Source organism: Nematolebias whitei, chromosome 21 (genome assembly GCF_014905685.2).
Source record: "Nematolebias whitei isolate Nwh7 chromosome 21, NemWhi1, whole genome shotgun sequence".
Taxonomy (NCBI): domain Eukaryota; kingdom Metazoa; phylum Chordata; class Actinopteri; order Cyprinodontiformes; family Rivulidae; genus Nematolebias; species Nematolebias whitei.
In genome coordinates this window covers 32,384,868-32,404,628 of record NC_056518.1, presented here as the reverse complement: position 1 = coordinate 32,404,628, position 19,761 = coordinate 32,384,868, and the positions used below count along the sequence as shown (strand labels likewise).

Here is a 19,761-nt window from a genome sequence, read left to right as displayed (position 1 = left end):
ACTGACCAACACCTGTACAACTGACCTCAACATCTGTAAAACTGACCTCAACATCTGTACAACTGACCAACATCTGTAAAGCTGACAGAGTTGTGGTCGTGTGCACTGCAGAAGTTACCCAGTTGTTGACGTGCACTGCAGAAGTTACTCAGTTGTTGACGTGCACTGCAGAAGTTACCCAGTTGTTGACGTGCACTGCAGAAGTTACTCAGTTGTTGACGTGCACTGAGCGGTGCGCTCCTCAGTTTTCAGGCGTGTGCACATTTTGCTAACAGACAAACCGGGTTGACTCCAACAGTTCATGCTAAAGTTTCGAGCTAGCATCTTAAGCAGCGAGCAGCACTCGGTCTAATGACTCTCAGCTACTACCAAACCAGATGTTAGTCCAACAACTTTAGACACTGACTTATAACCATTTTATGTTGGTAGTCTTGTCCTGTGGTTGGTGGGATATTTTGCTAACAGAGTTGACTCCAAATTAAAGCCTATGTATACTGTATGTTGTGCAGTGTGTTAGTGTGTGTGTTAGTGTGTGTTGGGGTGAACCTCGGCTACACCGCCTCAAGTTTCAGGTCAGAATCTGTAAAATGAACAGATTTTTTGTCTCGTTGTGTTTTTAGGGTTGGTTGGCCGTGGCGGCCATCTTGAATTAGGTATAGTTGAACTGTGAACCAGACACTGACAGAAACATTATCATCCGCCTGTTGGCTGCGAGTTGACACAAGTCAGAGCAGTTTGAGGCTCCACTCTGGCGTTTCGTTGTATGGAAGTGCGTTAGCGACAGGTGGTCATTGTGTTGCGTGTGCTGACGTGTGTGTGGGCGGAGCCTACGTCAGCACAGAGGCCAGAACTGATCGCCTGACCACAAGACGTCCAACAATGGTGTGAAAAGAAGCTCCTGCGGGCGCCAGCCGTCGGCTCAGAGGCACAAAGGAGATCAGCGTGTTCAGGGTTAGCAGCTGGAGCGTGGCCTCCCTCCACCCCTCCTCCACCCTGACAGCCAGGGACGCCCGGGCGGTGCTCAGGGACTTCCACCCAGACGGAGGAATTCCATCAAGTTTCTTTTCTGCACGTGTTGAACATTGATTGAATTCTCTGCAGATCGGTGTTTGAATTTAACACGTCTGCTTCTCGTTGCAGGTTGACTTTGACCAGTTCAAGGACGCTCTTATACTGGTCCTGTCGTCGACCATCGACCCTCCTCCAGCAGAGCACGAATCCTTCAGAACATCAGGTGAAGTCCTCAGCTTTTAGGTTTCACTGTTTGTAAGATGCCTTCAGTCTGTTTGTTCCGTTTGTCCCTCGTCACAGAGAAAAGAGCTGGAATTTAAAAAAGTCCATCCGTCCGTGCACGTTGTGAGCGTGATCCAGTAAAGGTCAGTCAGGTCACCTGGACAGTTTCTTTTTTTGTTGTTGAAAGATGTTTCGCCCTCCATCCGAAGGGCTTCATCAGTCTGAGGAGTCACAAGTAAACTGTTTCCCCACCAAGCAGTACACTCCGTTAGTGGACCAGCCAGTTTGCTGGTGATACTGGTTTCTGGGGGCTGTCCTCTCCCCCGTCAGTTCCTCACAGGCAGCCACAGCCCAAGTGGTTCAAGACATCAAAGTTCATGCTCAATCATCCAGGTAAAAGAAACTTACCTGGATGATTGAGCATGAACTTTGATGTTTGGGAGCATAACTTAAAAATAAGTTTGGTGCCGACTTCCGTTCAGGAGCGTCACTGTTGGAAACTGGGCTGCCACGTCAAAATTCAAGATGGCTGCCACCATAAATGTAAACTGACCACCCCCATCAATTGAGGAAACTGTTTTTAGTTTTTATATTGTCTGAAAATATGTTTCCTCAAACGATTGGGGTGGTCAAAGATGACTCTGTGGTGGTCAAGGCCACCATTGGCCACCCCCTGGCTCCACCACTGCTCGTGGTGGTGGATTAAACTGCTTCCTCCACCAGGATCCGTCACTCTTTAAGGGTTTTAAACGTTTTTCTCAAAGGAAAACCTGTTTCTAAGGTTCACAATATAAACGTTGTCCAACCGTCGAGTCGGTTGAAGTGTCACCCAGCCCACGCCCGAGCGCAGCGTCCACGTGTTTCTGTCGTTTGTATCAAGTTTATTTTGAACTTGGAGTCGTCCGAGCCTTGAAGGTGGCCGTGAGGGTGGAGGTGGAACGACCTGCATGCTCGGAGGGAGCCGCCGGCGCCGTCTCCACCGCCTGCTTCACGAGCTCCATGGCTGTCTGACGTTGATCTGGTCGTTTGTTCTTCTTAATGGTTTTCAGTGGTAAATGTCTTACTGGTCGTGTTTATCGAAGAGCCACCGTAAACACAAACATTTACAACAAATCTCTAAAGATCATTCAGCTCCTGATTCTTTTGTTCTTCTGCTTGGAGAAAATATTTAGTTTCTCATTTCAGGTTTATTTGAGGATTCTTAGAAACACCTCTGGACTTTTAGGATAAACTCTTGAGGAGTTTGTTGAGAACTTGGTGCAGCGTCGGTGTCGACTCACGGCTGGTTCAACAACATGATCACCCACCGTCGCCTCTCTGCGGCGGGCGATAACGGCTCGTTGTTTTATTCCCACAGGGGGGTCTCCTGAGATCCAGCCGAAGTTTGTGAAGGGGGGAAAACGCTACGGTCGGCGCTCCACGCCCGAGTTCATGGAGCCTGATCTGTGCGACGTTCCAGCCCTGAACCCGGGCGACGACCTGGACCTGGAGGACAACGATGACTCGGCTGTTCCCAGGAAGCGTGAGGTAAAAGGCTTAGAGTTCTTCCTGCGTCACGCTGAGCACCCAGACGGACTCGTGCCGGTCTTATCGCCTCCTGTCCTTGGCTGCTCTGCAGCTCCGCAGCCAGGAGCTAATCAGCTTATGCTCCTCGGCTGATCCTTGGAGGGAGAGATGTTTGCTGCGGAGCACGTGGTGACCATGAAGGCTTGTGGCGCGTCTCTGCGCTGACTCCATGCTGGAGGGTTTGTTTTCCGATTTGTAGTGGTGGTTTGAACTTCAGGGCCACCGTAGCTTTGAGATCCATGGAGCCACTTGGCCTCTACGTTTACAGAACGTTCACACCTCCTTCTAACAGCAGCACATCTGGAGACGTTCTCGACTCCGGGTGCGTCTCGTGGGCCCGGACCCAGCGCACACTTTGGATTCAAACATGCGTCACATGATGTGGAGATTTGTTTATTTTTATTTTGAAGCAAAAATACTATTATTTTTATTTGAGTTCTAAAAGATAAAAAGGTTGGGGGAGTGGTGGCACAGAGGTTCGAGAAGGTGGGGCTGTGATCGGAAGGTCGCTGGCTCAACTCCCTGAACCGACAGCGTCAATATGTGGGTGTTAAAGGTGAAGCACCCCCACCTGCCTCCACCCTCATCCCCCCTCACCCTCCTCTCCCCCATTATCCCCCAAATGAGCTATTTATCTCCAGTTCTTTTCATTTGAAAGGGACAGAACGGAGTTTGTTTGTCTCCACTTTTCCTGCACTCGGGACCAGTTCTACGAGCGTTCGTGATCAGCTTTAATTAAAATAATGTTTCTGTTAGATCAAAGATCAAAGCTGGGGTTTGTTTTTATGTTTGTTTAATCATAGCTCTTAGAACATATTTTAACATGGTTTTCTTTTATAAACAATAATTTTTCACGTCTCTTAGACATTTCGTGATTTTGACACTTGACTTTTCGTCTTCTTGAGTCTTTAACCGACCCACGCTTGATGGCTGCCATTGATTAGCTGCGGCGGCCATCTTGACTTGTGTTGACTCCGGGAGTTGCTCCGTTCTCGATGTTCCTCCAGTGATCACGTTTTGAGTTTAATGAGCATGTGCTCAGTGGTTCATTAGATATTTTACTAACAAACGAATCACGGACAGATTTGGATGAAAGCCTTCGTGGTCTGCTGTGTTCCTTCCGGGGGGGTTATGAGGTTTCCCAGCTCCACCTTCACCTGCTGCAGCGTCTGGTTGTTGTGGGTCTGGTCCGTCCAGATGCTCATCAGATGAGAACTTCAGAACCGATGTGTGTCTCGGTGTTAACTAATGTGGACCAGAACAATGTGGCGCAGCAGATGGGCCGGGTCGGGGGCTGCAGAGCCGGTGAACAATGAGCCTCCCCGCCCCCTGGATGCCTTCACTCCATGTCTCCAAACGCCACGTTCACAACCATCTGCTCCTCAAACAAAAGCTGGACTGTGGGACTGGAGCGGGTCAAGAGTTCTTGACGGTCTGATGATCAACAAACGTGAAGAACGATCCCTGGATTTTCTTCTGTGCGTGGAAAAAGAAACGCATCAAAAACCGTTGACGTGTTTTCAGTCACTTCCACAGGTGAACAACACCTGGGGTCGATGGCGGCCGTCACAAATGCTTCATTTCCTTACGACTGTGGTTCTTCAAACTTTTGTACAGTTCATGCATCAAAATGTAACTTTTTTCAGCTTAGATTTGTATAAAACTGTTGGAGCGTGTGCGAGCAGCTTCATGGACGCCTTCGTTTTCTAGTTTTAACTCCGTTAGTTTTTTCTTCCGGCAGCGCTGGAACGCTCGTGGATCGAGCTCGGAGGAGTATGAAGCAGAAGGTGCGTCCAGGCCCAGGTGTGTTCTCACCTTTCTTTGGACGCAGATGGTTGTCAGCAGTAACCCACCTCCCGTGTGCAGGTCAGATGCATCTGTGGAACCCCGACGAACCGAGCGCACCCCGGGGATCCGCCGCTTCTCTGTCGGGGAGGTTGGAAGAGCGGCTGCGCGAGGCGTGCGACGAGCTGGCCATCGCGTGGGACGGCCGTGCCGCTCGCGACGACCTGCTGACGCTCTGCGAACATCTGGACCTGCAGGTGCCGCACAAGTTTTACACCGATTCTGAGCTGTTTGGCAGATCCCTTCTGCACCGATAGGTGTTTATCACCGAACGGCTCCATGCAGATGTAGTTTACTGGTTGTTTACTGGTTGTTTACTGGTAGTTTACTGGTTATTGACTGGTTGTTTACTGGTTGTTTACTGGTTGTTTGCTGGTTATTTGTGCGAAGGCATACTTTTTTTTAAATTTAAATACTTTGGCAGACTTAGTGCTTTTTTTTTAACCATTCATGCATCAAAATGTTTTGCTTTTACACGATGGGTGACTTTTGATTTTTGTACCTTTTTTTTTTTTTTTACTTTAAAAAATATTACATTTTTGCTACGTTATTTTAACTTTTAACTAGCTTTTTTGTTTCTGTAAAACTAGTTTTATTTTTTAACAGGTATCAAGCCTTTTGCTACTTTTATCTGATTTTATTTTGTTTGTTCCTTTAGCTTTTAGCCAGCTGTTTGTTCCTTTAGCTTTTAGCCAGCTGTTTGTTCCTTTAGCTTTTAGCCAGCTGTTTGTTTCTCTTAGCTTTTAGCCAGCTGTTTGTTTCTCTTAGCTTTTAGCCAGCTGTTTGTTCCTTTAGCTTTTAGCCAGCTGTTTGTTGCTTTAAGCTAGCCGTTTGTTTCCTTTTTAGGTAAGCTTTTGTTAGATGTAACTTTTCGTTTGTCTTTTGCTACTTTTAGCATTTGGGTAAATGTTTTTTGTTTTTAACTAGCATTTAGCTGCTTTTAGCTAGTTGTTTCTGCTTGAACTCATTTTGTTCATTAAAGTAAATCATCATTGAACTGAATTTCTGCAGAAGAGGTTGTTTCTCTGGTTCTGGGCTTCATGTCTCTAGTTCTTCGTTCCCCTGCAGTTGTAATTGTCTGTAACTCACTCTTTGGCAGTAAATGATCAGTTCACCTCTGAAGTAAAAATCCAGCCAACGTTCTTGTTTTTCCAGCTGAATGGAGACGTGCTCCTCAGTCTCAGCAGTGATGGAGCGTTGAACGTTCAGGATTTTGTTTCCTTGATTCTAAACCACAACAAGCCTCCGACGCCGTCGGCCTCCACGCCGTACAGGCAGCTGAAACGCCAGCACTCCACGCAGGTAACACCTGGAGTTATTTCATGTCCCTTTGTCGTTTCAACATGAGCTTAAAGGAATGTTCAACCTGCAGCCGTTTGACGAGGAAGGCCGCAGGAGCTCGGCGATGCCCAGCACTATCGGCGTGCGTCTCTTCTCTTTGCTCGACGATGGATCGGGCTTCACTCAGACCGAGTCCATCCTGGACGTCTGGACAGAGGAGGGGATCGAAAACAGCGCTGAGATTCTGCAGGTAGACCACCGCCCGTCCAACTCCCCGTAGTATGCAAACTGAGAAGTTTTTATTTATTTATCTATTTATTTGTTTATTTTTTATTGCTTTGCACAAAGCAGAGGAATTTTTAGGGGAAACACAAAACATTCTTGCGTACTTTTTTTTTTTTTTTTTTCCAGGCTTTGAATTTTGACGTGGAAGGGAAACTGAGTCTCGGTGATCTAACCGCAGCACTTGAAAATGAACTACTCGTCACCAAGAACGTCATTTTCCAAGCAGCACTGGCCAGTTTCAAAGCTGAGATCAGACATCTCCGGTGAGTTGGACTCCTTCTGATCCTAATACCATCAGTCAAAGTATCTGAATCGATTCCAAACTGTTTGATCATCAGAATTCTAGGAGTACTGACAAATGCTGAGTCAGCACTCGCACTATTTTCTTGTTTAAAGTTTATTTCATATATTTTTTGAAAATCAGACTACTTCAGCATACTTATCTCTATATTAACTGTTTATATTAGGGCTGCACCATATATCAAAAGTTTACTTTCACATTATCAGAGTGACTGGACTGTGAGAAATCATAGATCATTATATTTTATATTCCTTGTTGCCTTTATGCTCTACAGGCCAAGCATAAACTTGGTCAATCAACAAACTCTTACCAGCCTTGATGGTTTAAATGATGATAATGGTTTGAGGAGAAAGTGAAGAGAAGGTCACAAATCCACCTCCATGACTGCATGATGTTAAACAAGTGAGGACCAAGGATGGACCCTTGTGGAACACCACATGTGACTTTGTTTAGCTCAGATTTTTAAAAACTCATAGCAAAGTTCCTGTCCACCTGGTAGAATTTAAGCCAGTTTAATGCTGTGTCAGAAATACCAACCCAGTTTTCTGATAGACAGAAAAATCTGTCTTTGTCACAATTATCATCATTACAACATTAAACGATAATATCACAGATTACACGTTTATTTTAATACTGTGCAGCCCTACTTTATGTACCAAAATGTTCAGCTCAATCAGGAATAGTGTACTATGGCCTTTTCTTTACCCACTTGTCCTATATCCTTAGGGACACTTTTTAGTTAGCGGTTAGCCTAACATGCATGTTTCTGATCTGTGGGGGGAAACCGGAGCTCCCGACGTAAACCCACGTGTGCACGAGGAGAACATGGAAACTCCACACACTGCTCTGTTCTACTACCCCCACTTCCCAAACTGTTAAGTTTATTAAAAATATAATTCTTTATATAAATATGTTACAATTTCTTCAGAAACTTTGTCTTTTTCTGTAAATTTGCTCTATTTTGTCTTCTGGCATTTAGGTACCATTTTTACCTTTTTAGCTACTGTTTTGCTACTTTCAAGTGCTATTTTGATTATTTTAGCTTCCATCTACCGTTTTTACTACTTTGAGCTTTTAGCACGTTTTGCTACTTGGCTGCTTTTAGCTACGGTTTTTCCTATTTCAGCTACGATTTTACTTGTTTTGGCTGTAAGCAACATTTTCCTACTTTTAGCTTACCGTTTGTTGTGCTAGATTTTGTTTGATTTCATGTTATGATGCTTTGTTTATGCTCTGTTTGTTTGTTGTCTTCTCAGAGAGCGTGTTGACCAAGAAGTCAGAGAGAAAGAAAAAGTCCAGTTTGTCTTGGAGAGAGCCGAGAAGCAGAAATCTCAGCTCGCCGCGGAGGTGGACGAGCATCACTCGGCCATCGAACACACGAATAACGTCAATCTCCGGTAATTATCCTTCTGTTTGTTCTGTTTATATTATATACTAAACTGTTATACTTTTTTATTATTTTAAAAGAGACATTTAACTATGGGGAATGTTTAGACCTGACTTCAACATGTATAGTATTTTATTTATTTTTTCTGGTCTAGTTTTATTTCTGTCTCTGCAGTAACCAGGTCCAGATCCTACCTGGTAGACGAGCTTCTTTGAGTTAAAGAGTCAATATAAATCTGAGCTCAAACTTTAGAAAACAACAAAATAAACTATAATTTCTATGCAGATGATGCACAGATCTACATCGCCCACTCAGCCGGGGCCACATGTCTGAAAGTGTGCAGCTTTTAAACTGAAAGTTGTCGTAAGGACAAAATGAGAAAAGTGCGAAGGCACAGAAATGTTCAGACTTTTCAAACCCGTGAGACTCCTCCCCTGACACGCCCCTATTTAAATATGTAAACGAGATGCACGTATGTAATTTTCCTCTGCACGATCAAAAATTATGTCTAGATGCAGGAAAATGATGAATTTAATGGAATGTGAGTCGGAGACCTCCTCAATAAGTAGTGGGGCATAAAACATGTCTGCCACTCGTGTACAAAGAGGAGTTATGGTGTGTCAAGGTTCATGGTTGTCATTTTGGGGGGGGGGGGGGGCTGATCTGCCATCGCCGCACTTCTGAGTCCGAGTCATTGTTTAACTACTGTACTTGCTGCCGTACACGTTGCACTGCAGTATAATTCGCATCAGTCCAAATGTGTCTAATAAAGTGGAAATAAACTTAAAAATGTCGCTTCGTCGTATGAGTCGCATCTATTTTGCGTCACCGCTGACAACCTGGAAACATGGGCCGGTGTTGTGCCAAAAATCGAATGGCTGCCAAATTGCGGCCATGGGAGCGTGCACAGGAGGACTTTAACAAGAATTTAACAAGATTAACACTTAAAAACAATTATTTGTTTGCTTGAAATTCTAGTAAAAGTGTGTCTCAGTCTAACTTTTCCTTAGTAAATGCACTTTGATGGTCAAATCAGCTGCGTTTCTCCTGGGCGGCGAAATGCAGCTGATTTGACGTTTGCTCCGGGAGTTCCAGAGCGAGACGAAGGTGGCTTGGTATGGCAAGCAAAGTGTCTCATTAATAGCCACTTTTACTTGTTAATGAGACACTTGGCTTGCCATATTAGTTGAGGGCCCTCTAGTGGCTGAAAATGGAAGTGTTCATTGTTTTCCATGTCAAAATGAAGGAAATCGTCAGATCGCAGCCAAAAATTGGTTATAAATATGGAAAAAAATCATAAATGTGTCGCAGGCATGCTAATTTATGCAAAAAATACTGACTTGTACAGCAAAAAATACGGTTGTTTTAATTACAAAATTACTGTAAACACAGTTGCACTCATGTGCTTGGTAGGGTTCAGAGCTTTATTTATTAAAAAGCTGATCTTCCTTAATATTTTATGAAATGTTCTTTCTTTGAACGTCTTAAATTTTTATTGTTCTATAAGCTTTTATTGTTCTTCTGCACTTTGTCACAGTGTTTTTAGATTTTCATGTAAAGCCCTTCGAGTTGCCTTGTTGCTGAAACGAGCAATAAAAATAAAGCCGCCTTCTTTAGCTCGTTCTCCTTTTAGTGTGGATTTTTAGGGATGAAGCTCAAAGGGATTAGAGTTGTGATCTTGGTTAATCTCACTCATTCACAGATGATCCTTGTGGTGTTGAGCTTTCACTTTACATTCACACATTAACGTCAGCTGCTGTCGTCTTACTTTTATTATTTATTTTTGGAAATGGTTCCTTGAAGTTCCTTGAGGGAATGCAAGGCCTTGAGTTTTGTCGGCGCTCTCCTCATGAATGTGTGCAGGAAGCTGGAGCAGGACTACAAGGAGAAGCTAGCAGCGGTCCGGTCAGAGCTGGTGAAGGAGATGGAGCAGCTCCAGCAGCAGGCGGTCCTGCAGCGTGAGGAGCTGGGAGCAGAGATGGAGAAGATCAGGGAGGACGACGCTCTCCTCCGACACCACCTCTCCGTCTCAGTCAATGTACGAAAACAGCTGCAATTTTGTTTAATGATGTGATCAACGTTGGAGTCAGTGTAAAGTTTCTGCTCTACATCCTCGTGTAGCTCCAAGGTTTTTATGTGAATCCTGATTCAGCGTTTAGTTTTCCTCTTCGTACTCTTAAGTGAAGCGTCTCGGTGAGCTTCAGCGCATCCTCTTCCTTTTAGCTTCTGAAACTCAGTTTTAGCCGTTTCAGCTCTCGGCGTTCACTTTTCATTTTCACAGAAAATGTAATTTCTCTCATGTAATTTTTCCAGTTTTCACCTCAAGCCGGTCTTGTACGTTTGTCCGTGCTCTGTTTTCATTTCTCGTCGCAGTCGATCACGTCCGTTCTTCTTCCCTGGAGAATGATCGGGATCCGTTTGTTACATTTGTGTTTCAGGAGAACCGGCGTCTTGAGGTGGACTTACTGGACTGCACTGAGAAACTAGCCGAAGCACGAAGTCACATGAGCGCCCTGCAGACCAACTTGGAGAACATCATGAAGGACAAGGTACTCAGATGTTTTGCCTTCATAAGATGGAGACCTTCTGTGGTGGTCCCTTTTTATTCTTTTACAGGACTGAACGCTGTTCAGGTGTTTACCTGTTTATTGTCTTCCTGCTTTTTATTCTTTAGTTTGTCGTCTAGTTTAGTAAATGTTACTTTTTATTCATAAATTATGTTCAGCTCGTTCAGGAGACGGGGGTTTATAATTTTTGGGTTTTACGCTTAAAAAAAACCCAAACTGAACATTTAAAAAAACATTTCCCATAAAAACACGTTGAGCTCTCATCACGACCTTCAAAGATCTTCTCTTTTAAATTCAGTTTACTTCTATTTTAGTCTTTTTATTCATCTTTAGCTAGTGTTTGCTCTTTTCAGCTTTAAACCAACATTCTGCTACTTTTAGCTTGTAGCTAGCCTTTTGCTACTTTTGTAATTCTCTACTGTTCTGCTACTTTTAGCTTTGTTTTAGCTAGACTTTTGATACTTTTAGTTTGTAGTTACTATTTAGATACTTTAAGCTTCTTGCTACTATTTTGCTTTAAGTTAGCCTTCTGCTGCTTTTAGCTAAATATCTGGTACTTTTATCTTTAATATACTTTTTCTACTTTTAGCTAAGTTTTGATTATTTTAGCAACCTGTTGTTATTTAGCTTTTTAGCTAGCCTTCTGGTATTTTTCACTAGCTTTTTGCTACTTTTATAATTTTCTACTGTTCTACTACTTTTAGCTTTGTTTTAGCTGGACTTTTGAAACTTTTAGTTTGTACCGGTTACTATTTAGAGATCTTTAGGCTTTTTGCTACATTTTTGCTATTTTTAGCTTTTAGCTAGCCTGTCGTCTAATCTGCTCTGCTGTTTGTAGCTAAATATCTGGTACTTTTAGCTTTAAGATACTTTTGCTACTTTTAGCTAGCCTTCTGGTATTTTTCACTAGCTTTTTGCTACTTTTATAATTTTCTACTGTTCTGGTACTTTTCGCTTTGTTTTAGCTGGACTTTTGATACTTTTAGTTTGTACCGGTTACTATTTAGAGATACTTTAGGCTTTTTGCTACTTTTTTGCTCTTTTTAGCTTTTAGCTAGCCTGCTGTTCAATCTGTTTGGCTGTTTTTAAGCTAATATTTGCCGCTTTTAGCTTTAAGCTGGCGGTTTGCTTCTTTACCTTTTGATATGTTGTAACTTTTTCCTTCTTGGTTTCATTTAGTTTTATCCCAAACAAAAAGTTTTTTCCTTCTGTGTGATCTGGTCCAGTTTGGAGACCTGGATCCTGGCTCTGCAGACCTCCTGTATGAAGAACGTGTTCAGCAGCTGCACAGCAGTTATCAAGTACAGTGCAGGGTAACTAAGTTGGAACTCCTTTACCACCAGCCTTTAGAGGCCGCAGGACCCTGTGCGGCGCCGTGAAACCTGAACTTGTGTGTTTTTGACAGGAACTGCAGGATCGCATCGACGAGCTGCAGGCCGAGCTGCAGGGGCTCCGTGTTCTTGATCGAGCTCATGAGCCCTGTGGCAAAACTTTATCTGACGAGCTGGAGAGTAAAAGCCCCGGCACCGAGTCAGACCCAGGTACGTCTGATACTGACCTGGTTCCTTGACCCAAGCTGGTCCACAGCTGGATCAGGGGGTGTCAGAGTTACCGCTAATGACATCTGGTGAAATTAAAACACTGATATCTTCAGACTCTCAAAACAAAACAACTGGACTGAGGTGGTGGTTCCCCTCTTCAAGAAGGGGGACCGGAGGGTGCGCTCCAGATCAGGACCCGTTGTTATGGGCTGGTCGGTCCCAAAGCGGTGTGAGAGTTTGGTTCTCATGAAGTAGGACTCTGCCAGGACTGCCTGTTGTCACAGATTCTGGGTGGGTGGATAAACCTGTAAAGCCCAGACCCAGCTGTACCGTGTCTGCTTGCAGGTATTGGTTCTGACGAGGTGCAGCCCTTCAGCATGAGCCTGGAAGCTGAGATGATGCTGGAGCAGCTGAAGGAGCAGCATCGGCAGGAAATGGAAGATTTACGAAACCAGCTTGAAAACGAGGTCCGTTTGGAAGAACTCTTGAAAAACTTCATGCGTGTGTGAAGTTCGTCTGTGCGATAATTTTTCTTTGTAGGAAAAACCTTCTCGTCTCTTTCAGATCAGTGAATTTGGTCGGATAGTAGAAAAGCAGAAGACGGCCCACGAAGACCAGAAAGCCGCCTTGATGCTCCAGCACCAGCAGGAGGTCCAGATGTTGAAGGAGAGGGTGGCCAGTCTTCAGAGCCAGCTGCAGCAGGCGGTGGAGGAGCACACCTGTCTGGAGGAGAACCAGGTTGCAGAAAGGGAGGAACAGAAGCAGCGAGAAGAGGAAGTGGGGAACCTCAGACAGCAGCTGCTGGAAGCCCACACCCACATCGCAGACCTGGAGGACCAGCTGAACACCCTGGAAGACCAGCAGGCGGAAACCGATGAAAACTTTCTCACCGAGATGGAGGAGCTGAGGAACCAACATGCCGTGGAGATGAGAAAACTGAAGGAGGAGCGGGCGGACCTGCTGGAGGCCACGCTGGCCGAGAAGAGAAACGAACTGCAAGAACTAAAGACCGAGTTGGAGAGAGAGAAAGACGTCTTGACAGAACGCCATCAGAACGCTCTGAAGGTCCAGCTGGAGGAAGCAAAGCAGAAGTTTGAGGAGGAGCGAGAAGAAACAGTGAAAAGCTTAAACGAGCGGTGGCAGAAGGACCGGGAGGAGGAGAACAATGAGTCTCTGCAGGTGTTGTTGGAGGAGGAGACGCTGAGACTTGTCAGAAAGCAGGAGGAGAAGGAGAAGCAGCTGAGGGAGCAGTGGGAGAGCGAGCGAGCTCAGCTGCAGGAGCATCACGAGGAGGTCCTGCTCCACAGCAGAGCTGAGGAACGGCTGCAGCTGCAGGAGGAGTTCGAGCTGAGGGAGAACAGGCTGAAGGAGAAGCTCGAGCTGGAGAAGGAGCAGAGAGTAGAGATGTTGTTGGAGGAGGAGAGGGCCCTCCTCGAGGAGAACCACCGAGAGGCTGTGAAGGAGCTAATGGAGAAGCACGCCGAGGAGAGGAAGGCACTCGGTGCCGAGTTGACGGATCTGCGACACGACGTGGCCCAGGAGAGGTGAGCCGCTCGGTGTTTTCTTCTTCGTGTGTCAAACCGGCTTCGTTCTCAGAGATGGCTTGAAACTCCAAGGTGGAGTCTCCATCCCTGGTTCTGCTCAACATGGTTTCATCAAACTTGATACAAATTGTACCACCACACTGCGTTGAATGACCATCTCCAAGGTCAAGGTCAAGGTCACAAATCGAGTTAATGTAAACCAGCTTTGCTGCAGAACAGTTGCAGATCTTGTATAAGAGGAAAATCTTTAATTATGGTTTCAGTTGTGCTGGGCAGAAATACCTGCACGCGGCGTACCGTACTTTACGCTCCATAAGCCGCTACTTTTTTCACAGGTTTTGAACCCCGCGGCTAATTTATGGAATTATTTTATTTTATATTTTGGATTGGCTAACGAGCTTCCTGCCGCCAAAAACATTTAGCTTCGTCACACCCAGGTGCTCGCATAGCTGCCTGATACTCGTCTCTCTTGGGGGGTGAGTCCTCGTGACACAGAGTGAACCCCTCAGGTCGTCATGACAACCACCTCCCTCACTCATGGCTTCTACTGAATGTCCGAACACAAACCAACACATAACGAACATAAACTAAGATCAATGCTAAACCACTAACTGAAATGATTAACGATGAACATACATTTTACCCATAATCCCTCCCTGAGGCCATGTGACCGGCAGTCAACCACAATGAACCACAGAATGCTACAGTACGTACCGGTAACATACAAATACGTACAGTTAATGTTTTTTCTGAACGGTGCCGGTAACATGGCTGGTAAAAAAAAACGTAGTCTACCAGGAAGTCATTGCTCACCATCTTCCTCCTGCTACAAGCTTGTGCTCCGGAGCAAAATTGCTCTGTGAGCATGTGAGGCTCTCATGCTCTGAGAGTCAGATTTTTTTAACCGTTATTTAAACAGGTAGTCTCATCAAGACACGTCTCTCTTGGGGGCGGGTCCTCGCGACTCGATGAGATGACCTCATTGGCTCATTGTGGTTGACTGCTGGTCACATGGCCTCAGAGAGGCATTATGGGTAAAATTTATGTTCATTGTTAATCATTGTTGATGTTCAGTGCCCTGAGATAATAAACTTGATAATAATAATAATAAACTTTATTTCTATAGCGCCTTGCATTGACCACGGTGCTTTTACAAGATAAACCAAATAAAAACGGGACACAATAAATCTGTGTATATTAAAAACACAGCCAGAATAAAAGAAGATAAAAGATAAAAAAAAAAATACCAAAAGTTAAACGTTAAAAGTCTTTTAAATAAGTATGTTTTCAGTTTGGCTTTGACCAGAACCAGGTCAGAGATGGCACATGGGGAAGAGTATTCCAGGCTGTTGGGCCTGCAACAGAAAAGAACCAGTCCTCCCCCATTGTTTGCACCTTGAGCAAGGCACCTCCAGCAGATATTTACCTGCAGACCGGGTGTGACGAGACCAAATGTTTTAGGCGGCAGGAAGCTCATTAGCCCGTCAAAAAACAAACCATCCATCTATAAATTAGCCGCAGCATTGTGTAAAAGGTTCAAAATGTGTGGGGAAAGTAGCGGCTTATAAACCAGAAATTAACTTTATATTGTGATACATCAGTTTTTCATCTAGTCAAACATATAAAGTGCCTTTCTTGTGTCTTTAACACAAAGTGCTTTACGTCCGGTAAAACTGTTTATAGATGCTCAACTGCTGCTGTAACGAACGTTGATCACGTACAGGAGGGAAGTTGAGGTCTGCTTCATCCAGAGGATCAGAGAAGTGGAAGATCGTTTCTCAGACGATCAGGAGTCGGCTGCAAAACGCTTTCAAGCCCGTGTGTCCAAAGTTGAAGAGGTGTACCAGCGTGAGCTGACTGCTCTCTCTGAAAGCCTCGCGGTGCAGAAGCTCCACCGGGAGGCAGAGATGCAGACGGCTCTGGAGAGAGCCGAGGAGCAGAGGAAGGCCGTGGAGAACTTGGAGCAGGAGAAGGAAAGATTGCGTCAAGAGTGGGAACTGGAACGTCAGGAGTTGAAACGTATTCACGGTGAGGAAACGGACCTGCTGAAGGTGGAGTTCAAGCACCTTCAAAAGGAACTGGAGGACGTGATGAGCAAGGCCCAGAGAAAAGAAATCAAGCTCAGCATGCAGCTGAATGAGCTCCATCACAGGCTCCAGGAGCAACACCAGCTCCTGGCTCAGTCCGAGAGCAGAGCGCATGACATGGAGCTCCTGCTGAACCGAGCTGTGGAGGCAAAATCCCACGAAACGCTTTCCATTTCTGAGGAGGAGGACCTGCGAGATGTTCCAACCGTTAACGCAGCGCCAGGACTTGGTGAAGGTGGAAGACGAGCTGCAGGAGGACGTGTCCATTCTCGACAGAAGGTTAGGAGACGACCAAGAGGTCGACCAGAAGGAGCTCCAGATGGAACTGGATCCATTTTTCTGTTTTGTAGAGAAAGAACCGAACGACATAAATGTGTTTAAAAAGGAGAACCCTGACACTAAAACACGTAGTTCTTCCTCCGGTGAAGAAACTTCTCGTGTCTTGGATGGACAAGATGATGATGCAGCAGACAAAATGAATGTTGATGAAGACAATGGTGAAGATGGCTTTGTTGCTGATCCTGATGAAGGTTGGGTAGAAGATGCTGTAGACCAGGAGCAGGAGGATGCAGGACAGGACTCGCAGCTCAGGAACTACAGGGTTTATGGTGAGGAACATGACCATGAGAAGGGTGTTCCTGATCTCAGGCTGGAAGATCCAAACCCTGAGCGAGGTGATCTCCATCCTGAGCGAGGTGATCTCCATCCTGAGGGCTTCAAATGGACTTCAGAACCTCCCAAAAGGCATTTAAATGAAACCCAAGCAGAAGAAATGCATGGTGAGGCCGCCTCATCGCTTCAGATGTTTGATGATTCATGCAGTGAAGAGACCAGACCGTGGGTCCACTGTGAGGAAGAACTGCATCTTGGGACTGTGGTTTCCACCACAGAGGAGATGAGCGACCCTGCAGGACAGTCTGATCCTTGTAGTAGACAGGAAGATGAACTAGACGGAGCAGAAACACCAGACAAAGACTGTGACTGTGAGAACCAGGAGTCCATTATCCTGAAGTTACAGACTCTGAGCTCCAACGCGTCGGAGGAGAACGTTCTCCTTCACAAGAAGATTTCTTTGCTTCAGCAGAAGACCGAAGTGATGGAGAACCTTCTGGCACATCACAACACAAAGCTCCGAACCAGCCGTCAGGCTTTGGAGGAAAACTACAACCTCAAAGTTCACCTGCTTGTTTTAACGGAGCGCGTGAACGAGCTGCAGAGGAGCGACTTACAACGGACTCGTCTTCAGATGCAGTTTGAGGACCGCACGAGTGAGAACTCCAACCTGAAGGAGCAAATGGGCGAGCTGGAGAAGAAGGGGTTTGATTTCCAGGATCAGCCAGACTCGCTTGTGGACGAGATCAGCAGAACGAGAGCAGAGAACGCTCGGCTGTTGGAGCTGTGGAGTCAACTGGGAGGGCGGGACGAGCGTCCAGCCTTGCTCTCTGGTTCTGGAGAAGTGGGGCGCCCCGCGGACGAGGCTCTGCCCCCGAGCCGCCGGCTGCAGGCCGAGGTCTGCTGTAAGGAGTTCGAAGAGCAGAACGCCAAACTTCGCCGAGCCATTTCAGAGCTGCAGGACGAGTCCGAGGCGTCGCTTGAAACGACTCGAGCTCGTAGGTAATGTGGAGGAACCCGGGATCCTGAGCCTGCAGGGGCCTCTGCGACCCCTCCGTAGAGGTTTGGTGTTAGGAGCACCCTCTTCTAGTCCCTGTTCACGATGTGTTGATGGTTCCTGCTTGTCGTCATCCCATGAAAACAGTCTGCGCTCAGCCAAAGGCCTTTCTGACGTAGCAGCTTTGATCCCTTCATCTCAGTGTTTGAATTAGTTGAATCCAATCAACAGAGCATCTCACTGGGCTCCGCTGTCGGAGGCTAGACTCAACATTCACTGAAGGCTGAGTGTTTGCAACCAACGGACCGTGGAAGAGTTTTCAAAGACGATTAAAAAAAATATTACTGCCCAACTCCGCCCACATCGTACCTGCCGCAGCCCGTTATGTACCCATCTTAGCAGCTGCCACAGCATTTATGATTTTATCTGTTCGAGTACATCCTGATGCTGCTCAATAAAGAAAATAAAAATTAAAACCTTGTTGAAACGTTTTTATCCAAAGGACTTCTTCAGTCTGAAGAGCTGCAACAGACTCAGTCTTATAAACAGCACCTTCTCATGGTGGATCAACCAGTTTGTTGTTGACATCCAGAACCAGCTGTTCACATGATCAAGAAGGACCATCAGCCTAACAATGGATCATTAGCACCTGATGGCTGTTTACTGTTCACAGAGGGCTGAGTGATACTAGCAATCACAGCATTGTAAGAGGGGGACAGTTGAACACGGAGGCTCCGCCCCTGTTTAATGATGGACGGGTTCTTTTCACAAAGATGGCCTCCTTTACTCCTCTCTCAAACCATCGTTCCTCTCTATCCAGGATGTGAACATCTTCATCCCTGAAAGAGTGACCTCTGACCTGGAGATGAGTGTAGACCTCAGAGTCCTGGCCTGAAGACGTTGATCTTCTGTGCTGGTCCATTCTTTTGTCCACTGTGGTCAAGTCACATTTTGTCCTCCTCTTACAATGATGACGATCCATCGTTAGGCTGATGGTCCTTGATCATGTGAACAGCTGGTTCTGGATGTCAACAACAAACTGGTTGATCCACGATGAGAAGGTGATATTTATAAGACTGAGTTTGTTGCAGCTCTTCAGACTGAAGAAGTCCTTTGGATAAAAGACGACACGTTTCAACAAGAAGAATCTGTCCAAAAGGCATGTCTTAACTTTGTCAGATATTCAGGTGACGACACTGGAAGCCTCTGTGGCTCGAGCAAAAAGAACGAGCAGCGTTTCCAGCGGTCCCAGTGAGATGCTCCCTGTAGTCTCAGGTTTGACGTGTGAACGTGCACTCACAAATCGGTTTGTGCTTGTTCCAGATCTGCAGCCAGCTGTCTAGCTGAAGAAAACGCCGCCCTCAGGAAAACCATTGCTGCGCTGAAGGAAGGAGACTTCAAGAAGTTCCAGGAGGAGTTGACGTAAGCAGCATGTGTTGTGGTTTCCACTTCTTCGTCCCTTTTCTTTGTTTTACACCAACTTATCTTGTTGTAGACGAACGTTGGAGGACTTGAGAAACGAGAAGTTTGTGGCTCAGCAAGCGGCAGACGACTTAAAAAAACAGGTAACGGCAGAGGAGAGCAGGATTTGTTCTTTAGAAGCAGCTGCTGAGCTTTTTGTCTCTGCAGATTTCAGAGTTGAGTTTTCAGAGCCACAGTCTGGAGGACGAGAACGAGATGCTGACGGAGAAGAACGCCCAGAACGCTGCCGGCATGGAGAGCATGCGACAGCAGCTGCTGGAGCTGCTCAAGGAAACCCAGAAGAGGGAGGTGGACCGCGCTGCAGACAGGAAGAAGGTGCGGGTCGTGGACGACGGGTTGTCTTGCTGTGGTGGTTTTAGCTGGTAGATGATCGGTGGTTGTTTTGTGTTAGATGGCAGCGTGTGTGTCTGCTCTGGAGGCACAGTTAACCAAAGCTTTGGAGGACACTGCACAGCTGGAGAAGAGGAACGTCCAGCTGTCACAGCAGCTCTCTGAGCTCAGGGAGAAGGTGGGTACCATGGACTCTGTCGGATGAGGTGGATTCACATCAGAGGTCCACTTAAAGCTTCATGAATGCAGAGATGTTGTGACACAAGATGGGGCCCACAGAGGACCTCGAGGAACACGGTGGACTTTCTCCAAATCCACAAAACATGTAGACTGGATGGGCCAACTACTATGACCCATCCAGGACCAGCAGAGTCCTGTCTGGTCCCTCCAGGACCAGCAGAGTCCCGTCTGTTTTAAAAGTAACTTCCGACACTGATTCATAAGGAAGTCCTTGTCTAAGGTTTTCCCGCTCTTTCTGCAGCTATGTCCTGAGAAGAAGAGTTAGTTTTTTATGCATTTGTGTAAAATAAAACGGACCCATGAAGAGTTCACACGGTGGTTTGTTGACTTTAAATCAAAAAGAATAATGTTTGAACCGTTCATTAATTTAAGTTTAAATAAAGTCTGTTCTCGTCTCTGAGCTTCATGAAGGACCCGTCTAATGTCTGAGGAGACTCCATCAGGTCTAATGTCTGAGGAGACT

The 19,761-nt window shown here is 45.9% G+C and overlaps 1 protein-coding gene across 1 annotated transcript in view; it reads left to right on the top strand.

Moving 5' to 3' along the window:
- The window catches only part of nin (ninein (GSK3B interacting protein)), a 30,602-nt gene that overhangs the window by 1,393 nt on the left and 9,448 nt on the right, over positions 1 to 19,761 (top strand). The window contains exons 2-19 of the mRNA XM_037694607.1: positions 1,141 to 1,234; positions 2,591 to 2,760; positions 4,541 to 4,586; positions 4,666 to 4,841; positions 5,800 to 5,946; positions 6,017 to 6,175; positions 6,337 to 6,473; positions 7,768 to 7,908; positions 9,762 to 9,936; positions 10,337 to 10,447; positions 11,692 to 11,778; positions 11,871 to 12,006; positions 12,352 to 12,473; positions 12,571 to 13,550; positions 18,570 to 18,668; positions 18,742 to 18,811; positions 18,876 to 19,043; positions 19,120 to 19,236. Coding sequence (XP_037550535.1) covers positions 1,141 to 1,234; positions 2,591 to 2,760; positions 4,541 to 4,586; positions 4,666 to 4,841; positions 5,800 to 5,946; positions 6,017 to 6,175; positions 6,337 to 6,473; positions 7,768 to 7,908; positions 9,762 to 9,936; positions 10,337 to 10,447; positions 11,692 to 11,778; positions 11,871 to 12,006; positions 12,352 to 12,473; positions 12,571 to 13,550; positions 18,570 to 18,668; positions 18,742 to 18,811; positions 18,876 to 19,043; positions 19,120 to 19,236 — 3,135 coding nt within the window. The remainder of the gene's footprint in view (positions 1 to 1,140; positions 1,235 to 2,590; positions 2,761 to 4,540; positions 4,587 to 4,665; positions 4,842 to 5,799; positions 5,947 to 6,016; positions 6,176 to 6,336; positions 6,474 to 7,767; positions 7,909 to 9,761; positions 9,937 to 10,336; positions 10,448 to 11,691; positions 11,779 to 11,870; positions 12,007 to 12,351; positions 12,474 to 12,570; positions 13,551 to 18,569; positions 18,669 to 18,741; positions 18,812 to 18,875; positions 19,044 to 19,119; positions 19,237 to 19,761) is intronic.